The sequence below is a fragment of the Acipenser ruthenus genome, chromosome 2, assembly GCF_902713425.1.
Source record: "Acipenser ruthenus chromosome 2, fAciRut3.2 maternal haplotype, whole genome shotgun sequence".
In the NCBI taxonomy this organism is placed as follows: domain Eukaryota; kingdom Metazoa; phylum Chordata; class Actinopteri; order Acipenseriformes; family Acipenseridae; genus Acipenser; species Acipenser ruthenus.
The window spans coordinates 111602403-111622893 of NC_081190.1; the positions used below are offsets into that span (position 1 = coordinate 111602403).

Consider the following 20491-nt stretch of genomic DNA (forward strand, 5'->3'; position numbering starts at 1 on the left):
GAAAGTTGTATAATTAAATAATACATGTACAGAATTTGGAGTTTTAACATCTAAAAAGGGCAATGTGCACTGGGTTATTTCTTAAATCAGAACCACAAAACGGAACGCAGCAGTGCAACGCCATAACTTCTCTCCACTGCAGTTGGAGATACCAGCGACCGGAAGCTAGCAGCTGCACTCCAATCCTCGTTTTGAGTCTGGCGTGAATCAGGTGTATAAAATCCACTTACAAAAGTATGATATTTTGTGCCGAATGTAACCTATGTGAATTGTACAATCCAAATAATTATATTTTGTGAGCTTTATATAATATTTTCAGAAATTATTATTGCGATTAATGACAGGTTTCATTGTCTTTTGCGATATCTAGTGACTTTAGAGCTCTGTAAACATAAAACTACTGAAACATACTTAAATACTTTAAGACAGACGTGTAGTGGACAAAAAAACATGGATTAATACTGCTGCCCTCAAGAGGAGGAACCCGATCACGCTCGCCCACTCACTACACATCTCATATTCCTTAATTACACTCCTTATTTACCAGTCCTGTCACAGGGCGTCGGCTGACAAACTGAGTATTTAAGTAAATACATTTCTAATGATTACTGTCTTACTGTAAGCCAGTCTTCTACAGCAGAATCAGGCAGTCAACCAGATCGCACAGCTACGAAATCTGAATTCGATTAAGCATGGCTGTACAATACATTTATGGCTAGGTGTATTGTAGAAATAGGGGCGATAATTAATGTAGACTACACAGTGTGAGAGACTTAAACTCAGGAATTGTCACAAATCAGTTAAAAGTGTTTTTTTTGGGGGTTGTTTTTTTATCCTGAGCGTTCTGCTATTATATGGTCGCGTCTGAACTGTGTATCAAATACGTGATGACGTAGAACGTCGGCAAAGTACAATTGCGTGCGGGCGTCGTCCCTCCTTCTTTTCCTCCATCATCAGCGAGGTAAGAGAAATGGACTGTGCTGGCTGTATAGGAAAATCCAAATGAATCTTTAAAGATGGTCTGTATAATGTGCATATAATAAACGCCATTGGAAAGTAGACATTGTGCTAATAACGACGGGGTATGTATTTGGGAGTTTAAGGAACGATGGGCCCCAACAATTACATTTTTGCCAGACGTTCTCCTAGCCAGGCCTGTGTCCCGTGGTTTCAATGGCATGCCATTCCAGCTCTGAATTATAAAACACGTTTCTTTAAACAAAACATAAGTAGCAGTTGTAAAACCTCCCCGAGATGAGACGCGCTTGAAGTCATGCACGCCGTGTTAATAGCAAGTGTTGGACATGGGGACACTAACTCTCAAACCCCCAGACTGGCAGTGCTTAGCGCTACGTGTAAGAAGGTGCGCTGCATACCAAGATGGACATCCAGCCCAGTAGTGTAGAAAGTTGTGTAGGCCTGTGTTAAAGCTTTCAAGCGGTAAGTTATGTGCTGGGAGTGTCATTGTTTTTAAAGCACCGTATAGGAAGTCAGGCTGAACACGATTTTGTTATTGTTTTCTCTCAGAATGAAGACCATTCTCAGCAACCAGACGGTCGACATCCCAGACAACGGTAAGTACGGTTTGCCCTAGAAAATGTGTTTACTCTGGATCATGTTTTTGGTTTGAATAAAACGTCAGGAAGTCTTATGTGTTTTGTGTGTGTGCAGTCGAGGTGTCTCTGAAAGGGCGCACGGTGATCGTGAAGGGACCCCGCGGAACTCTGCGCAGAGAATTCAACCACATCAACCTTGAGCTTAGCCTCCTGGGCAACAAGAAGAAGAGGGTAAGCAAGCCGGGACTGTTGGACTGGTTGTCACATATCCTGCTTGGCACTTTACTGTATGATACAGATAACATACTTACCTTGAGCAAAATCCCAGCAGAGACCAGCACAGGTGTACTATGGTCTCCAGCTGATGGGGCAGCAGTGTGGAGTAGTGGTTAGGGCTCTGGACTCTTGGGAGGGTTGTGGGTTCAATCCCCAGTGGGAGACACTGCTGTTGTACCCTTGAGCAAGGTACTTTACCTAGATTGCTCCAGTAAAAACCCAACTGTATAAATGGGTAATTGTATGTAAAATAATGTGATATCTGTATAATGTAAAATAATGTATAATGTGATATCTTGTAACAATTGTAAGTCGCCCTGGATAAGGGCGTCTGCTAAGAAATAAATAATAATAATAATGGAGGGGTTGGTTAAGCCTTCCCAAGGGGAGAATAGAGAGTGAACTGTTTGTCTATTGTCCTTCGTGAATCTGTTTACTGTGAACCTTGTCTGGGATGTTGTAGTCTATCCATGCTGGGTCCCCAGAAGAGCCCAGTAAGTATTTCACCAGCTTGCCAGCAGTTGCTGAAGTTTTCTGCATAGTGGTTCTTGGTATGAATTGGATAAGTTTCTAGAATAAGACATGGCTAGAATAGAAATACTCTACTGGTAACCATTTCTAACATTGCTGTGTGTGATTAACTATTTTGTATAAAGATGCTAAATGTTTAGCTGTTAAGTGAGGCAGAAAAGGTTGTTCTGGCTGTCAGCGTGCAAGGTGGCTGTGACTCGCAGCCTGTGAGTACTCTGTGAAGTCAGATTAAGAAAACTGCTGTGCTATTAATATAGTTCTGGGCCATTCCTTGAAAAAGGTACAGGTTTTACTCCAAGGCATTGAAGTTCAACCAGTGTCAAGCCCAAGACCTTGGTAGTGATAGGTCTCATAATAGTTAATGTGCATTTCTGTATCAAGGTTTGGGCTTGCCAGCTTTGTCTAATGTAATAAATACTTTGTCAATGGACCTCCTGGAAATTAAGGATGGCATTTGTATGCTGTTTTGCAAGGTCAACAAAGGCACATAGACTTGCGTTTCTGGTCATTACAGAGCTATTTTTTTGTTTTGCAGTGTCATTGTATCAAGGAGTAATTTGATGACATCCTTGCTGAATATATTTAACCTGTACAGTGTGCCCCATTTTCTAACACTGTAATCAGGAGCCATAATACAACACTGCTATTTGTGTTCTGCCTTATGAGGCGCATGCAAGTGCTAGTTGAATAACTTATGGCACAAATGGGAGCCCCAACTTTTTTTTTTTTTCTGCTGTTGAGGGCAGCATTATAAAGGGGAGCATTGCACATAGATCATTTTAACAGCCTTATCAAGGGGAGCAATGCACATAGATCATTTTAGCAGCCTTATGAAGGGGAGCAGTGCACACAGATCATTTTAGCAGCCTTATCAAGGGGAGCAATGCACATAGATCATTTTAGCAGCCTTATAAAGGGGAGCACATAGATCATTTTAGCAGCCTTATAAAGGGGAGCACATAGATCATTTTAGCAGCCTTATCAAGAGGAGCAATGCACATAGATTATTTTAGCAGCCTTATAAAGGGGAGCAGTGCACATAGATCATTTTAGCAGCCTTATAAAGGGGAGCAATGCACATAGATAATCTTAGCAGCCTTATAAAGGGGAGGGAGCAGTGCACATAGATCATCTTAGCAGTCTTATAAAGGGGAGCAATGCACATAGATAATCTTAGCAGCCTTATAAAGGGGAGGGAGCAGTGCACATAGATCATCTTAGCACGTTGGTAAAGGCTGCAGTGTTTTTGTGCCCAGTGTACTTGACTTGTCCATATGTGCTTTACAATGTTTTTTTTCTTTTCAGCTTCGTGTTGACAAATGGTGGGGTAACAGAAAGGAGCTTGCTACAGTACGAACCATCTGCAGTCATGTTCAGAATATGATCAAGGGAGTCACTTATGTGAGTGCTGTCACAAAACTTTTCTATATTAAACTGTCTGTAAATGCTTACACTGGATTAATTCAAAAGACTTCCATCGTCCTTTACATAGTAGACTACGTGTTCAGTCTCTGTTTTGTCTCTCACCCCTCGAAACTCTACACACATTCTATTTAAAGACATTAATGCAATAGACATTTCTTTTTCCCATTTTAAGTGAGTTACTAATCGAGGACCTGCATTTGTCTTGCAGGGCTTCCGTTACAAGATGAGGTCTGTGTATGCTCATTTCCCCATCAATGTGGTCGTTCAGGAAACTGGGTCTCTGGTGGAAATCAGGAATTTCTTGGGAGAAAAGTACATCCGCAGAGTACGCATGAGAGAGGGTAGGTATTTACTGTGCCTTCAGGAGCTATGTATACAAGAAGAAATTCTGTGCAGTGTTTACTCCTTGACTTGCAGTTGGACATACACAATGTTCTTATTCCACATTCATTTAGTTTCTGACCTAGTGTTCAGTTTTTTCATCCAATAAATTCTCATCTAGTATTTTACTGTAATATGTCATCTGCAATTTGTTTTGTTTTTAGACTGCATTTCAAGGATTTGTATCGGAACTTTGGTAAAGATGAATAAAGGAGTTTTTTGCAGTCTGCTAACCTTTACATTTATTCTGCCTCCACAAAAATCTCTTGTACCTGCTGCGTAGGTTATAAAAGGGAGCATTGCAAGAGGTGTGTAGCAAGAATTATCAGCACTTTAAAACATAGCACCCATAGGTCAGTCTACAATTTAGCCTTTTGGAAGGATCCGAATTCAGACTAACACTTGAGTTTGTCAGGTTAATCTGTAACAAGTTTCTGCTCCTAGTTTGGTTCTCGGTGTGAACTGACTAACCCTTTTTAAATGTCATGCAGGTGTGAGTTGCAATGTCTCCCAGGCACTGAAAGATGAGCTGGTTCTTGAAGGCAACGACATCGAGCTGGTGTCCAACTCAGGTTTGTGTTAGAAGTCCTGTAGATGTGAGCTCTGAAGGAGAGGGATGGCCACTTGGTTTGCCTGGTTTCATTTGCTTCAGACCTCTTAACACAGTTATTTTTCGCTTTGAATGAAGTGCCTAATTCAGATCCTTTTTACTTTCTACCCGGTCATTAATTTTAATTGTAATGGTAAACCTGTGGATCCCCTTATGTTCTGGTAATCTGCATGCTTTATGGCCACTTTGCTGTTCAGATGGTCTTACCCGAGGTGATCTGAATAAACTTTTTGATAGTTTTTCTACATTGTGAATCTAGTGGAGGAGGGTGTTAGGTTCTGTATATTGTGAACTACTTTTTTTTAAATATTTGTAAAAAATCAAACCTTAACACTGTTTGAACTGCCAATAAGTTGTTTTTGTCCTTTTTTTTTTTTTTCTTAAATGTACATTTTTTACATCCCGTTATGGCTTGAAAGACGCCTGCCTGTAGTGTGGTGGTTACATTCACTTGTAACTGTTTGTAGCTTTTCAAGCACATTCTGGATGGCAGTTTATGAACTTGGGCATTATAGCGTAAACACATATGGGCAGTTTCTTTCAACACAGCAGGCCACCCCCTGGTTTGCAATGTCGGTGTATATGGAGGCTGTCCCTCTGGATGCTTGTGTAGCCCACTTTCAGTATGTCTGGAGGAATATATTCATTTGTGATATTTGGTTAGGATATTCTTTAGCATAATGAGAGAACAAGAATGTGCACATGATGGTTGTAGGTATGGTGGGCTGCTTTTCCATGTTACAGATTGCACTGGTTTGGTATTTACTGCTCTGGTGCATGATTACATTCTTGTGACATTACTTCAATTGGATCAGGAAAACTTGGTGGTCTCTGTTTTGAAGGAGGATATTTTAGTGAATCTGGGACCATTTGATAGTGGAACACCCACTAACTTGGAACTACGTAGCTTAATACAAAGTCGATTAATTCTGAGGTGAAACCTAAGACGAAGTTAAGACATTGAAAAAGCAACTGCCTACCACAGCAGGTTACCTTGGATCAGTTTATGGTTTATTTATTTTTTTTTATTTTCTTTGCAGCCGCCCTGATCCAACAGGCAACGACTGTCAAGAAGAAGGATATCCGGAAGTTCTTGGATGGGATTTACGTGAGCGAGAAGACCACTGTGCTTGAGATGACCTCCGATTAAAAACAAACAAAAAATGGCTTTCATTCAGGACAAAATAAATTTGCCCCACAAAAATTGAAAATGTAGTCTTTTATTTTGTTTGTTTTGTTTGTTTCTCTCTATCTATCCTATGATCTCTGAGGAGGTATATCTTTTCAGTTAATTAAATACTACTGAAAGTAGTCATACAAGGGGCAATAATGGTTGTCTTGTTTCAAATCTAGAAAGACTGATTGGTGCCCTACCTATAAGAAAGTTTACAAACGAGAGGAGGCCATTCGGCCCATCTTGCTCATTTGGTTGTTAGTAGCTTATTGATCCCAGAATCTCATCAAGCAGCTTCTTGAAGGATCCCAGGGTGTCGGCTTCAACAACATTACTGGGGAGTTGATTCCAGACCCTCAATTCTCTGTGTAAAAAAAAAAAAAAAAAAAAAAAAAAAAAAAAAAAGTGCCTCCTATTTTCTGCTCTGAATGCCCCTTTATCTAATCTCCATTTGTGACCCCTGGTCCTTGTTTCTTTTTTCAGGTTGAAAAAGTCCCCTGGGTCGACATTGTCAATTCGTTTTAGAATTTTGAATGCTTGAGTCAGATCACCACGTAGTCTACTTTGTTCAAGACTGAATAGATTCAATTCTTTTAGCCTGTCTGCATACGAACTGCCTTTTAAATCCGGGATAATTCTGTTTGCTCTTCTTTGCAGTCTTTCTAGAGCAGCAATATCCTTTTTGTAATGAGGTGACCAGAACTGAACACAATATTCTAGGTGAGGTCTTACTAATGCATTGTAAAGTTTTAACATTACTTCCCTTGATTTAAATTCAACGCTTTTCACGATATATCCGAGCATCTTGTTGGCCTTTTTTTTTTTTTTTTTATAGCTTCCCCACATTGTCTAGATCAGGGGTAGGCAACCCTGGTCCTGGAGTGCCACAATCCTGCAGGTTTTATAGGTATCTCTTAATTGTCAATTGGTGAATACCTGGAACACATGGTAATTCTAACCAATTAAGCCAATCATTAAATCAATTAATTTATTAAGGGGCTTGGGTAAATCAAAAACCAGAAGTATCTGTGGCACACCAGGACCAGGGTTGCCTACCCATGGTCTAGATGAAGACATTTGAGTCAACATAAACTTCTAGGTCTTTTTCGTAGATTCCTGCTTCAATTTCAGTATATCCCATATGATATTTATAATGCACGTTTTTATTGCCTGTGTGCAGTACCTTACACTTTTATCTATTAAATGTGATTTACCATGTGTCTTCCCAGTTCTGAATGCTGTCGATCATTTTGAATGACCTTTGCTGCTGCAACAGTGTTTGCCACTCCTCCTAATTTTGTGCCATCTGCAAATTTAACGAGTTTGCTTTACTATACCAGAATCTATATCATTAATGTAGATTAGGAATAGCAGAGGACCTAATACTGATCCCTGTGGTACACCACTGGTTACCTCGCTCCATTTTGAGGTTTCTCTTCTAATCAGTACTTTCTGTTTTCTACATGTTAACCACTCCCTAATCCATGTGCATGAATTTCCTTGAATCCCTACTGCATTCAGTTTGAGAATTAATCTTTTATGCGGGACTTTGTCAAAAGTTTTCTGGAAATCTAAATAAACCATGTCATATGCTTTGCAATTATCCATTGTGGATGTTGCATCCTCAAAAAAATCAAGCAGGTTAGTTAGACATGATCTCCCTTTCCTAGAACCATGCTGACAGTCTCCCAGGATACTGTTACCATATACTTTAGGTATCTTAAACCCAGCATATAAAGAAATCTTCCCAGAAATGATAGTTTCCCAGCACAGACTTCTGGGAGGAACCACCTACGCCTGATCTAAACCTGTTTCCAGAAATGTTTTGCCAATAGGTGGTGCCCCTTGCATTTGTTTTCTGCTGAAGCATTGCATGAAATTGAATGCTGCTGTGCTTGACTAGAAGGGCTCATTTTTTCAGTTGTATAATGGATGCAGCAAAAAGACACCTTCAAACATGGTGTGTCAATGGCAATGCACATTTGAATTTAGTACAGCATGGGGACTGAACACATACAAGCTAGAACAGTGGTATTTGAGGGTCTTCTCCGGTTAATCCCAAACTCTACTATTATAACCAATTCGAATTGAAGATGCATTTGTGAATTTAGGAATCAGCTGATCCAGAACTTTAGCACAGACCTCTTGAGGGGTTAAACGGATGATCATTCCCTTCCTGATTGGGAAAGCGTGAGTGGGGAGGGGGGCAGAATGAATAATTATGTGTCTCATCTGTTCCCTTCTACTTGTAAAGAAGAATTTACCAGTGTTGTCTTTGCAAAATATGTATTTAATGAACTATTGCTGAAATACATTAATTCAAATGAAGATTCATTGAACAAACTGTAAAGACCTGTTGTAATTCATATGTTGAATTCTTAATTGGTACCTAAATATCTGAATTACAAAGTGTACAGAATTACCCATTCCAATGGATTGTAGTACACCGGGGGTTCATTTGCTTCAGTTGCTCTCCAAGTGTTATTATAAATTAACCCCATCAATTACAATATATACTGTACCTCGCAATGTATTCCTGTTTATATGAAAGTAACCCTTTACGCTTTGGCAACTGTGGGATAGATAACAAGGTGCTGATAACTCCAGCAAGCTCCTAAATCCAGCAGTATTGGAACACTGAAGTTGCGCAGTACATTTAGTGGCATTCATAAAAATAGGCGATCATATATCACCCAGGTGTATGCAAAACATGTTTGTTCCAGTGTTGTGTTGTCAAAAGCAAAGCTTCATTTTATAGGCTTTGGGTTCAAATTTCATAACGACAAAAAAACGTGTTCTGAATTCCACATTGGGGCAACACGTGTGTTTAGTTTAGAATGCACCAAGGGTTATGTTGCAACTGTGGATGACACCCGCAAGCATCCTATCTGCATCGAGGTGTGGCGATACAGCATTGTCACACGTAGGAGTAATTAGTGGAATGAAGTACCGTGTTAAATGGAATTTCACCAGTTCATGTAAAATGAAGTACTTCATAAAGGTTTTAGCAATATATTTACGCATGTATCCATGCATTTTTAAGATACAAATACGAAATAAAGAAAGAATATTTCACTCATTGACGTTTTATCGACAGTTGTATTCATTGCATTTACATGAATTGGCAGTAGTTTGGGAATACGTTTAACGGTGCTGCTCCTAATGCTTAGTACTGAAGTTACCGGTAGTCTAAAGAATTGCTGAACTAACTTTCTACCTGTTTCACACACCTCTAGGGATCAGACGGCTGTTACATTGTGATCATTGCGATTGAGATAGTCTGCAGGTGGGTGTTAAAGATTAACTGGAGAGGCTGAGTTAATTGCAGTTGGCTCTATCATGCAAACTAAAGAGAAAATTCACGCTTTGAAACACTCCTAAGAGATTTCTCGGACGCTCTTTCAGAGTATCAGATTGAGTTTATGAACGCGCCCTAAATTATTGACGGAGCTGTGGGAGGGTTGGAGAACTTGTGTAATACCTCTACAAGGAATGTCGTGTACAAAAAAGAGCAGATAGCGTGTGCTATTACAGGAGAATTCACTTTCTAGCTGAAATGAAAATACAGATGTATGACATGCCAAAGCTATTTCATGTGTATGTGTTTATCGGATTCTAGCCAAATGCAACCCAAAACGTCCATTAAGAGGCAAGGAGTGTATAATACGTTTGGTGCAAAATCAAGGTATTTTTTATGTGTTTTCTGTATAGTAGGACACACATTCAGCACATACATTCAAACCCTGAACACTGGCACTGCTTGCTCCCGGGTGTCTTTCCGCGTGGCCGCATGGTGTTCAATGATATTTTAGTCAGGTCAACATAAATTCATCCTTATTTTTGGTTCAATTTATGTTGAACAGACTTGTGTATAACAGTTGCACCAAATACATACAGACACATACTTGCATACAAAAATAACAAACACCTCCGTGGCAATAAAAGGTTATTTAGCATTTATTTTATAATCAACTTTTTTTTTTTTTTTTTAAAGAAACATTAGCAAATTAGAATTTGATTAAAATGTAATTCGGATTGCTTTTTTTTTTTTTAAATAAATATATTATTTTCAAACAGGACAAAACTATTAAACGTGAGTCATTAAAAGCAATGGATGATACCAAAAACTATTGCTTGATAAAAATATATATACAGTAGTGTGCAAAGGTTTGGAAGCACCTATGAATTTCAGTAGTATAGCTTTTTCTCATAGTTTAATTTTGAAAAACAATTTTTATGAGAAAAATCCATAATACTAAAAATGCATAGGTGGTCCCACATTACTGTATGTAGGATGTAGAAACACAAAGATATAAAGGTGATAGAAATCACACATTTCCACAGCAGTTCTGTGCTGTATATAAAAGGATGCCCTGCTTATTAAATTCTGTGCCACAAAACCAATTCAGTACTGAAGAGTGTCTTCACAAAACTCGCCACAGTGTTAATTGAAGCTAACAGTTAGACTGTGGAAATGCTGAGCACAAGTTCAGTTCAGCTATCAACAAAACTAATATTTCACTCTGATTACTTCAGAGTACTTCTTTATTTACAAATCTTTGGGCTTGTACTTTCTTCAATTTAAAATACGCTCTCGAGGCAGGAGTGACTGGAAAATAACACAGTGCTTACTGTTAGGATGTCTCTTGTATAAAACTGCAAACGGGCCCAGCACATACAGGAGAGCGGGGTTCATTTTAGTATGGCTTCCTTCGTTTCCTTTGGTAAATGAGAGGCACTGAAATACAGAGCGCTACAATGATGAGAAGACAGACCCCGAAGAAAAGCAAGGGCTTTCTCTCCAGTATCATGGCACAAAGTAAACAGTTTTTCTGCTTGTCCTTGTCCTCACATGATCGGACTTGTTTTTCTGAAGGAAAGCCATTACTAGTCACCAATTGGCTGTAAAACTGCACTGAGGCCTTGGAACTGGATTTGTAGTAGTGTGAGTTGAACAATCCAAACTGTGGCACATGCGTGTCCTGTAACTTCCAGATGTAGTATCCTTTGATGTTGACATTATCTTGTTGATGGGCTGTTGAGAAATGGGGAGAAAATCATCATCAGTCAATTTTAAAAGCATCAGATAGTGTTTTTACTGACAGTACCGGACAGTAAGTCTACCGGAAGCCATAATAGTAGTACAGTATCTTTGACAGTTTTTTGTTAAGAATATGTAAAACTACAAAGCAGTATGTAATTTGATATGTTAATGTAACATTATTCAGCAGGTTTCATTCGACTAATTCTATAGGGGGATACAAAACATTTGGCCATAGCTGTAGTAACATGTAATTACTGCTTTTTGTGAATTTTTTTTGTCAGTTTATTGTTATGCTTACTTGCATTAACACTTGAAAATGACAGCTTAGACACAAGGTTATCATGTTAGTGTTATTCATGTTTGGCTAATGTGGATGAAATAGATGGGAACTCAAGTCATTCATAAACATCAGCTTACTGTATGAGCATGTGAAGAACTCATTCCCTTATTTGTAACTGTACCTAGTTCACAATCAAGTTTTATAATTCAAGGTTGTAAAAGTGTTTTTTTTTTTAAATGCTATTTTACCATATTGCAGGGGTGTCCAATCACAGCGCACTCCAGGTTTAACAGGTAAAGTGATATAATTTACTACTCAGGGTCTGGAAGGAGGGTTAATTGGTTCAATTAAATCATTTGGAACCGGGTTGAAACAAAGACCAGGAGTAAAAGGGCCAACTTTGGACCCCTGTTGTAATGGATTCCTCTCATTTTGTGGAGCTTGTGTTTAAAAACTGTAAAGCACTTTATAACTGTTAAATTAACCCACAATCAGATTAGTCAGTATACATAATGAAACTCACCTTTTAAGACCTCTTCAATGTAATGCCTGATATAAAATGTTCTGAGCTCATCTGTATAAGATCTGTCATCTACCCCATTAGCCGTAATGTAAAGGGATACATTTCCGTAGTTGGCCTTGACCCAGTTTAGAACTCTGCGAATCCCCCAGGGTACCACAGAGAAGCCCAGGGGGGAGCTGGGCCAGGTGATGTCTGACATGAGGTTGACGTCGAGGTCGTGTTCGTACCGGCTGCCATTCTGCCGCTGGTGTATCACCAGGTGCGTGGTGAAGTGGTTCAGGGCCACAAAGTCAGCTGCACCCCTGATGATTTTCTTTTCCTTGTCGGTAAAATGTGGGAGCGTGGACTGCGACAGCCCTTCTATGTTCTTCTCCCGCAGGTAATGGTGCATTGCTGTAGGGTAATCGCCGGTCCTGAAGATAGGTTCCAGGAACCAAGCCAGCTCAAACTGCAGGAACCTCTGTACGGCAGCAGCATGAGACGGCAGGTATGGATTGGCGGGTTCGGCCCAGTCGGCGTGCAAGGAGAGCGATACCAGTCCATGTTGCCGGACCCTGTAATGCTTGTCGTACAACTGCCAGGCCATTGCGTGCGCCATCATCAAGTTGTGGCCGGCTGTGTATGTATCACTGCTGCTTGCATTATAAGCATGACTTAGCCTGTTGGGTTCATTCACAGTGATCCACAGCCCAACCCATTCCCCTAACTCTTTAAAACACAGGTCAGCGTAGTCCCTGAAAGCATGAGCAGTTGACCTGTTGAGCCACCCCCCAGCGCTATGCAAAGACACAGGCAAGCCAAGGTGGTGGTGGTGGGTTGGATGGTACAAAGTCACCAAGGACTTGATGTTGTGCTTCCGCAGCTCTGTAATCACACACCGGTAGTATGTCAGGGCCTCTGTGTTGATAGCTGACAGGTCACCGTTGGGTAGAATGAGGGACCAGTTGAGGCCGAACCTGTAGTGATCTACCTTCAGTTTTCTAACCAAATGCAGATGATTCCTGATGGCGCTGAAGGCTGTGCACTGGGCAGATCGTGTCTTCAGCTTGACGTCACTGATTTTGTGAAGACCCCCGTCTCCAGTGATGTTCCAGAGGTACAGGTTAGGATCAGTGAATTGAGGAGAGGAGGGTGTGAGATGCACCTGTGGTTTAGGATAAAATAATTAAACTGGGGAAGTTGAACATGGCTTCTGGGAGCTGACAAAGGGCAGGGGTATCAGTTTTGACCATAGTCTTTTCTAGGACTGTGGAAAAGCCTAAAAAGATAAAACACATCCTGCAATAAATATGTTTGGATTTTTTTTTTGTGCACCCTTGTTTTCAACTGCAGCAGGTGTTGCTGGGTAATGTAATAATATGATTATGTTTTAAATCTACACTTACGAATGATGTTACAGAATTTTGATAAATATATTACACAATTTTCTAAGATGAAACCACCTGGTAGGTGTCCAAACTAATAATATTTAGAGATTAAAAGTGAGAGACCGGCAGTGCATTGATAAAAACAAAAAACAATCCCTGAAACTGAATTACAGTATTAAACTGGTCCTGCTATTTGTTATAATTGATGCTGCTTTTCTGTCATTGGCAGCTGTTGCATGGTCCATATAAACGATAAGCACTGAAGGCTACACTGAAGAACCTGCAATGTACAGTATACAGTATACACATGCAGTTTTGACTTACCTGAAGAGTAGAGTCTGAGACCCCCCACTGAAAGTCACAGGGAAATTGTCCCCGAATGGGTTGGTTGATCTCTCTCCCCGGAAAGCCACGATGTTTGATAATCTGTTTGTAGAAAAGAGCCGACGTTTTGGGAATTCTTGTTTTTTCCTTACTATTCTTATCCACGTAAAACAGACCCCTTCGGCTATTGTAGGCATATTGCCACTCAAAGCCATCAACCAGCGACCATGCTGTGTAGCCAAAGACATCCACACCATCATGTTTAATAGCTGAAATGAGACAAAAATATTTATTTAACAAACAATGTGCACCTTTAGAGCAACTCGGCATGTGTATGATATAGTAAATCACAGTTATTGTAACTAATATAATACAAATGTATTTTTATATAGAGCCCTTCACCCCATGGCATCCCAGAGTGCTGTACAAAAGTAAAAAACAAAACTAAAGAGCTCATATGTACAATACACTCCATCTACAATAAATTATCTAAAGCACATAAAAAAGAATCAATTTAGACTTAAATAATCCAATGTTTCAACCTGCCTAATGTCAACTGGAATAGAGTTCTACAAACGAGGAACACTAATGTATTAACTAATGTATTCTTCTGGTTGAGATTCACTTCTTGTCCTTGTTTAGATTCACTGAATATCCTTTTCTGTTTCAGTCATCCCACCCTGGTATGTTTTTAAAACTCAGAAGTAAAGCACCCCTGTGGCCTCCATTTTTCTCTCTAAGTTCAGCTGGTACACCATTGTGTCACCTTTACCAGTCCCCCCAGCAAATCTCTGCCCCTTGTGCATGTAAGATCTCTCTAAGTTCAGCTGGTACACCATTGTGTCACCTTTACCAGTCCCCCCAGCAAATCACTGCCCCTTGTGCATGTAAGATCTGTCTAAGTTCAGCTGGTACACCATTGTGTCACCTTTACCAGTCCCCCCAGCAAATCACTGCCCCTTGTGCATGTAAGATCTCTCTAAGTTCAGCTGGTACACCATCGTGTCACCTTTACCAGTCCCCCCAGCAAATCTCTGCCCCTTGTGCATGTAAGATCTTTCTAAGTTCAGCTGGTACACCATTGTGTCACCTTTACCAGTCCCCCCAGCAAATCTCTGCCCCTTGTGCATGTAAGATCTCTCTAAGTTCAGCTGGTACACCATTGTGTCACCTTTACCAGTCCCCCCCCAGCAAATCACTGCCCCTTGTGCATGTAAGATCTCTCTAAGTTCAGCTGGTACACCATCATGTCACCTTTACCAGTCCCCCCAGCAAATCTCTGCCCCTTGTGCATGTAAGATCTTTTTAAGTTCAGCTGGTACACCATCGTGTCACCTTTACCAGTCCCCCCAGCAAATCACTGCCCCTTGTGCATGTAAGATCTTTTTAAATTCAGCTGGTACACCATCGTGTCACCTTTACCAGTCCCCCCAGCAAATCTCTGCCCCTTGTGCATGTAAGATCTCTCTAAGTTCAGCTGGTTCACCATTGTGTCACCTTTACCAGTCCCCCCAGCAAATCTCTGCCCCTTGTGAAATACCACATAGAATAAATACCACATTTGTTCTATGTGGTATTTCTTCTTACTAATGTACTTCTTAAATCCACTAAGAGCAGAGTGTTGCAGGGAGACAGGTTACACTATGGTGTACCAGCAGAACGTAGAGAGATGTCTGAGAGTCATTCTGAAGCTTTAAACTTCTAACTCTTAAAAGGTCACCAGGATCTGATGAAACAGAAAATAATATACAAAGTGATCCTAAACAATTTCAGAATAATGTGACGTCAGACCTCTAACACATTGTTCTTATTATCAAAAATAATAAAAAGAGGTTCTCTTAAAGTTTACTGTTGACTAATAATACGATTGCCAAAGTCTTCTACCCACCTTGCAACACCTGGTTTATAAATTTCTTCATCAGATAAATAGCAGTGGTGTCTTCAGTTGTAACCTTGTGATCTGTGAACCAGCCAGTCTCCACAATGAGAATCCTGGGCTTGTTGTATTCCAGTTTGATCCAGTTCAGAGCCTGCCTCATGTTGAGTGAAGCTTGCTGGCCTGACTTTGCTAGAGCTGAGCGGAAGTTGTTGGGCCCGAATGAAAAGGCGAAGAAGTCAGCTGTGCCACTGATGTGTTTTTTCTCGTCTTCCGTAAAGAAAGGGATAAGACCATGGCTTTTGTTTTTCAATACAGCAGGGTAGTCACCATTTCCATATATGGGTGCCGCGAACCAGCCCAGCACAGCCTCCATAGACTGTTGGCACCTTTCAACATTGACAGGATTCATGTTCCCTTTCCCAGGCACAATCCAGTGGGACCCCAAAGCTATTGACACGAACCCACCCTGGAGTTTGCGAAAATGTTTGTCATACGTGTGCCATGCGTTTGCGTGGGCCTAGAAAAACAGAAAGGAAAAAAATATTTGTTATCTTATTATTCAGGAATAATTATCACAGGAGGTATGGGTATGGGTAGTAGGTTTAGATTTATACATGTGTGAATGTTAAAGTGATATATTTGACAATGTTTGTATAATAAGATTGCATGTACTGTATGTTATTTAAAAATTAAATACAAATATTTATATAAAAACAGAAAAGAGCTGTAGAAGTTTTTGTTACGTTTGCAAATCCTGTAACAGGCTTGGATTGTACTGTAAATTGTATCTTATCGGCTGGAAGGTGCAATTCCTTTATGTTGTGATAAAGCAAAAATGTCTAGGCGGTATGTTTGTGACTCAACATTGGCTGGCTTTGGCTGTGCATTAAATACACGCTTTCTTTTCTGTAGCTCCTAGGGCTTATATAATTCCTCCCACACTCACTCTTTCTGGCCATTACCTTTAATAAATATGGGGTTCTGGTAAGATTCATTAGCATTCTGATCACGTTGTTGCAACTTTGATTTAGTTGCTCATCAATAGAGAAACAAGAAAACAAAACAAGCATGTCTGTAACATTAATTCCCCGGATGTAAATTCAAAAGGAGAGCTGTAAGATACATTAAAAAAGGACATCACCATGTCTTACAGCCACTGTATGTGCATGTAAAATGTAGTTTTGAAGTACGCACACACAGACGGATACCTTCATAGTTTGATACTCCGTAGGTTGTGCTAAAGTATGTCTAAACTAAATTTCTTTGCAATTCAGTCTATCTTTCTCTGGAATTATGTAACAATTTAGTGTGACATACATTCAAAGAAACTGTCAGGCAGGGTGTCCCCATCTACCCCCACATTCTGATACTTTCAATAATTCTTAATAAGAAGGACACCTGCCATCTCAGACCATACTGTTCTCTAGGTCATATAGAAGGAGGCATGGCTGCCTTATATATAAACTACTACTGTACCAGTGCTTATGTCCAGGAGAGGTTTGATTTCTCATTCTATATGAGGTGCAATGACGTGGAGTTTAAATGGAATTTATCACAAACTGTGTCATACAAAGCATCTAGTTTCTTTAGGAGAATAAAAGGCATTTATAGAAATACTGTAATATCTCCATAGTCGAACAGAGGTGGAACATTTGTAGAGCAAGTCTTCGGTGACTTTTTCAATATAGAAAACCTAATGTCATTCTTAGCTTTTTTTTTTTTTTATCGGTTGTTCAATGTGACATGCAGAATTCAATTTAGTATCCATCTGTATCTCAGAATCCTAATAGCTATTCAGTATTGCAATGGAGATGTTATCGATGTTACCCTAAATACTCTTGATAAAGTGCCAATTTCTGAAGCTGCTATATAAAACTGGCCCAGTGAGGGATGTGGTGGGGCCTTATTCTATTGGTATTCCCAATAAATGAATAAATAAATACAGAACGTATCACATATTTCTTATAAAAAAACAAACAAAAAAAACTATTTAACATGACTTAGCATTTTGCAACATGGGTCAGAAAGGATATATGGGGATGTTTGTTTTAGAAACAGTGATTTACAATGGTTATGTATTCAAACCCAACAAGAGCTCATGGCAAAGAATTACAGTGATGGGAAAATGTATTGGTACTGGTGGTGAAGCGACTTTAACAATGATTGATTTCATCATGTTGTTACTTACTAACTAATACAGCAATAAAGTAACAATAAAAATTGGGTAATATCAGTAAAAGATAAGCCTGTACCATAAACATGTCCTCCTGTCTCACTGAGCAATTGTGAAGTAACCCCAATGTGAACAAACACGCTTTGTATTTCTTAATGCACCAGCAAGCACAGATCATCCCAAGTGATAAGGCTCTTATTCCATTATCATAATATCTTAATGCAATCTAACATTTAATACCAGCAACAGTGTAAACACCTTTTATTTTAAAATGCAGTCAAACAAATGTCTTGTAAATGTAAAATTGGGAAACTACTACTTAAAATGTAAGTTGTTATTTTTACATTTTACTTACTGTTGTATGCAATTATTCGATTAGTGGGCCTAGATTCTATTGCTCCAGTAAAGAGCTATTAGGATTTTTCTCTATCTCAGAATAAACACAATCACATAAAACAGCAAGGGAAATGTGAAACATTGAAAATGACACTTGAAGTTAATGTCTCTATGACTAAGGATTCTTCCCTTGCTAGGAGATGGACCAATAGAACAAATACAATAAAGATGTAATGTGGATAATGGAGTTATTGGAGGATTAAGCACACACAAAGTCCATGATCAGAACACTGGCTTACCTTGATTAGATTGTGTACCACTGCAAAGACAGCCTCAGAATTCCCCGTTTCTCCAGGAGCATGCATACCTGTCCCGTAGCCATGCCAAGCAATCAGATAGGGATTGTGGATAGTAACCCAGTACTTGACACGGTCCCCAAAGGTCTGAAAACAAAAGGCGGCATAGTCATTAAAGATCTCCACCAAGCTCTCACTCTTCCATCCTCCATTCTTGAGTTGAAGCGCTAGGGGCAGGTCCCAGTGGTAGAGGGTAACTATAGGCTCAATATTAACCTTTTTTAAAGAATCAATAAGACGGTTATAGAACTCCAGACCTTTCTTGTTGGCAGCCCCCACTGTCCCATTGGGAAAAAGCCGTGGCCAGGAAATGGAGAACCCATAGGTCTGTACTCCTAGGTGCTGAAGAGCTGCCAGGTCATTGTGCCACAGTGTGTAGCTGTCACTGGAGCTGTCTGCTGTCACGTTGCCAAACCTGATGTGTTGAGAATGAGTGAAGTGGTCCCAGATGGAGGGGCCTTTGCCATCCTGATCCCAAGCTCCCTCAGTCTGAAACGCTGCAGTCCCAGCCCCCCAGAGGAAATCCTGAGGGAATGTGTCATATAGAAAGAGCTGGGTTTCATTCAGAGAGTTCAAGCTTGACATTCTTCTCCACACAGATCTTCCATCCCCAGGCTCACAAGCAACCAATCCTACACAAAGCAATGCGAAAGCTAGATGGCTTACCAAACCAAGGCTGTACATGGTGAATCAAAATGCGCTTCAAACAAGTAAAACATTAAATAAATGAACAGGAAGACAAGCAGGCTGTGACTCAGTCATGCAGTCTCTCTCCATCTGTAGAATGAACTGCTAGACTGCCTTGTCGCTGCATTAGGCTCTGTCAATGATTAGCGTGAACTGTGAGCCGAAGGATAGGTCACACGGAGGGGGACTCTGCATCAGGGAGGTGTGCTTGTGGCTACTGGGACAGTTCACTACTGGGGGCTGTTCAAACACAGGCACAACAATGGAACAATGTGAAGCCCAATGCACAGCAATACACTTTACTTCAGGTACATCGTGTAAGTAAATATTCATACACTTGAGTGTAAATACTCTGTGGAGGGGCCTTCTTCAGTGTCTGTGTTGAGGTAAAAAACAACGAGATAATCTCACTCCCAAGCAGTTAGCACATCTTACATTTACAAATATGAAAAACACATCTACAATGTACTGGGATATGTCTATTAAAGTGTTATAAAGATGTAAATGAACTGTGTGCATTTTATGTTTCCTAACATTTACAGAACTTTCTAAAATGTTTTTGGCAAATGTGAATGGACAGTTACTGTTAGATATATAATAATAATAATAATAATAATAATAATAATAATAATAATAATAATAATAAACAATCTTTTCATTAAAAAATGGGTAGTTGAAGGTGTCATAAACATGTATTTTGCACAATAACACTATCATGTTTTTGCCGCTGTGTATTGTTTTGTCTCTTGGATATATCCTCTGCTCATAAAGAATGATAGACTATAGCATGAGCATAAGGATAAGCACATGAATGCCATGAGCCAGTAGAATGATTTAAAATTAAATAATTTCCACCACAGTAAAATAAATGAAGCCAGTATCGCTGTATACAGAATGCAACACAGTAAAGGACACTGAACCTCATTTACGAAAGGGCACTAAATGTAGCTGTTACGTGCACATTAAGTAGTGTGCCTAACGTGCACCATAAATCTAACTTTACTGTCCCATTTACTAACAGAGAACGTATTAATTTACGTGCCATAGCATGGACACTACATGTATTGTGAGCAATAATTTAATGTGCACGATAATGTCAGAGACTTACCCTTGACCACCGTGATATCAAAAGCCCAGCAGTCCAGGTGTATCTTTTGGTCAGTAGCTTATTGTGAAAGGTGGAGGTGGCTTACATTGACTGAAAATGAGCGATCAACAGACGTAGCCCTCCGCAGGGGACAGGCAACGCAAACTAAAACTGCACACAGAGGAGTTAGAAATTCTGGTGGAGGAGGTTGTTTAAAATTATAATACCTTGTTTGGTCCAGTGTTTTATTTAACCACTCTATTATTTGCACCAATGTAATGAACTATAAAATAAAATAAAAAAAATTATAACATTCATTCATGTTTATTCACGCTTAAAATAACCTGTTATTTAGAGGTAATTTACAGTTGTCTATATGAAAACTGTAATGCAAGTAATGCCTCCATGATGCCAGACAGATTTCAGCCCAGAAAGTGGTTAAAGCCTGGTTTCCAAACAAACTAATTATCACTCACTTTAGG

The 20491-nt window shown here is 39.7% G+C and overlaps 2 protein-coding genes across 2 annotated transcripts; one reads left to right on the forward strand and one right to left on the reverse strand.

The window, feature by feature from the left end:
• The first annotated feature begins 897 nt into the window (after positions 1-897).
• On the forward strand, positions 898-5990 carry LOC117409674 (large ribosomal subunit protein uL6-like). Its single transcript, XM_034015994.2, has 7 exons — positions 898-961; positions 1528-1574; positions 1672-1787; positions 3669-3764; positions 3997-4129; positions 4661-4741; positions 5820-5990. The coding sequence occupies exons 2-7, from the start codon at positions 1529-1531 to the stop codon at positions 5927-5929; spliced, it is 582 nt and encodes a 193-aa protein (XP_033871885.1). The 5' UTR covers positions 898-961; position 1528; the 3' UTR covers positions 5930-5990.
• Positions 5991-9999: 4009 nt separating this feature from the next.
• Positions 10000-18946, reverse strand: LOC117408583 (beta-klotho-like). Its single transcript, XM_034013703.3, has 5 exons — positions 18179-18946; positions 15380-15887; positions 13492-13760; positions 11801-12944; positions 10000-10988 (listed from the first exon to the last, which is right to left on the reverse strand). Exons 1-5 carry the CDS (start codon positions 18917-18919, stop codon positions 10651-10653), a joined length of 3000 nt encoding a protein of 999 aa, XP_033869594.3. The 5' UTR covers positions 18920-18946; the 3' UTR covers positions 10000-10650.
• Between the last annotated feature and the right edge of the window lie 1545 nt (positions 18947-20491).

Coding starts and splice junctions, on each gene's coding strand:
- LOC117409674 (XM_034015994.2), top strand. CDS start 1,529: ATGAAGACCATTCTCAGCAACCAGACGGTCGACATCCCAGACAACG. Junction 3,765..3,996: donor TGATCAAGGGAGTCACTTAT/GTGAGTGCTGTC, acceptor TTTGTCTTGCAG/GGCTTCCGTTACAAGATGAG. Junction 4,130..4,660: donor CAGAGTACGCATGAGAGAGG/GTAGGTATTTAC, acceptor AATGTCATGCAG/GTGTGAGTTGCAATGTCTCC.
- LOC117408583 (XM_034013703.3), bottom strand. CDS start 18,919: ATGTACAGCCTTGGTTTGGTAAGCCATCTAGCTTTCGCATTGCTTTGT. Junction 13,761..15,379: donor TATAAACCAGGTGTTGCAAG/GTGGGTAGAAGA, acceptor GTCTCATTTCAG/CTATTAAACATGATGGTGTG. Junction 10,989..11,800: donor CATTGAAGAGGTCTTAAAAG/GTGAGTTTCATT, acceptor ATTTCTCAACAG/CCCATCAACAAGATAATGTC.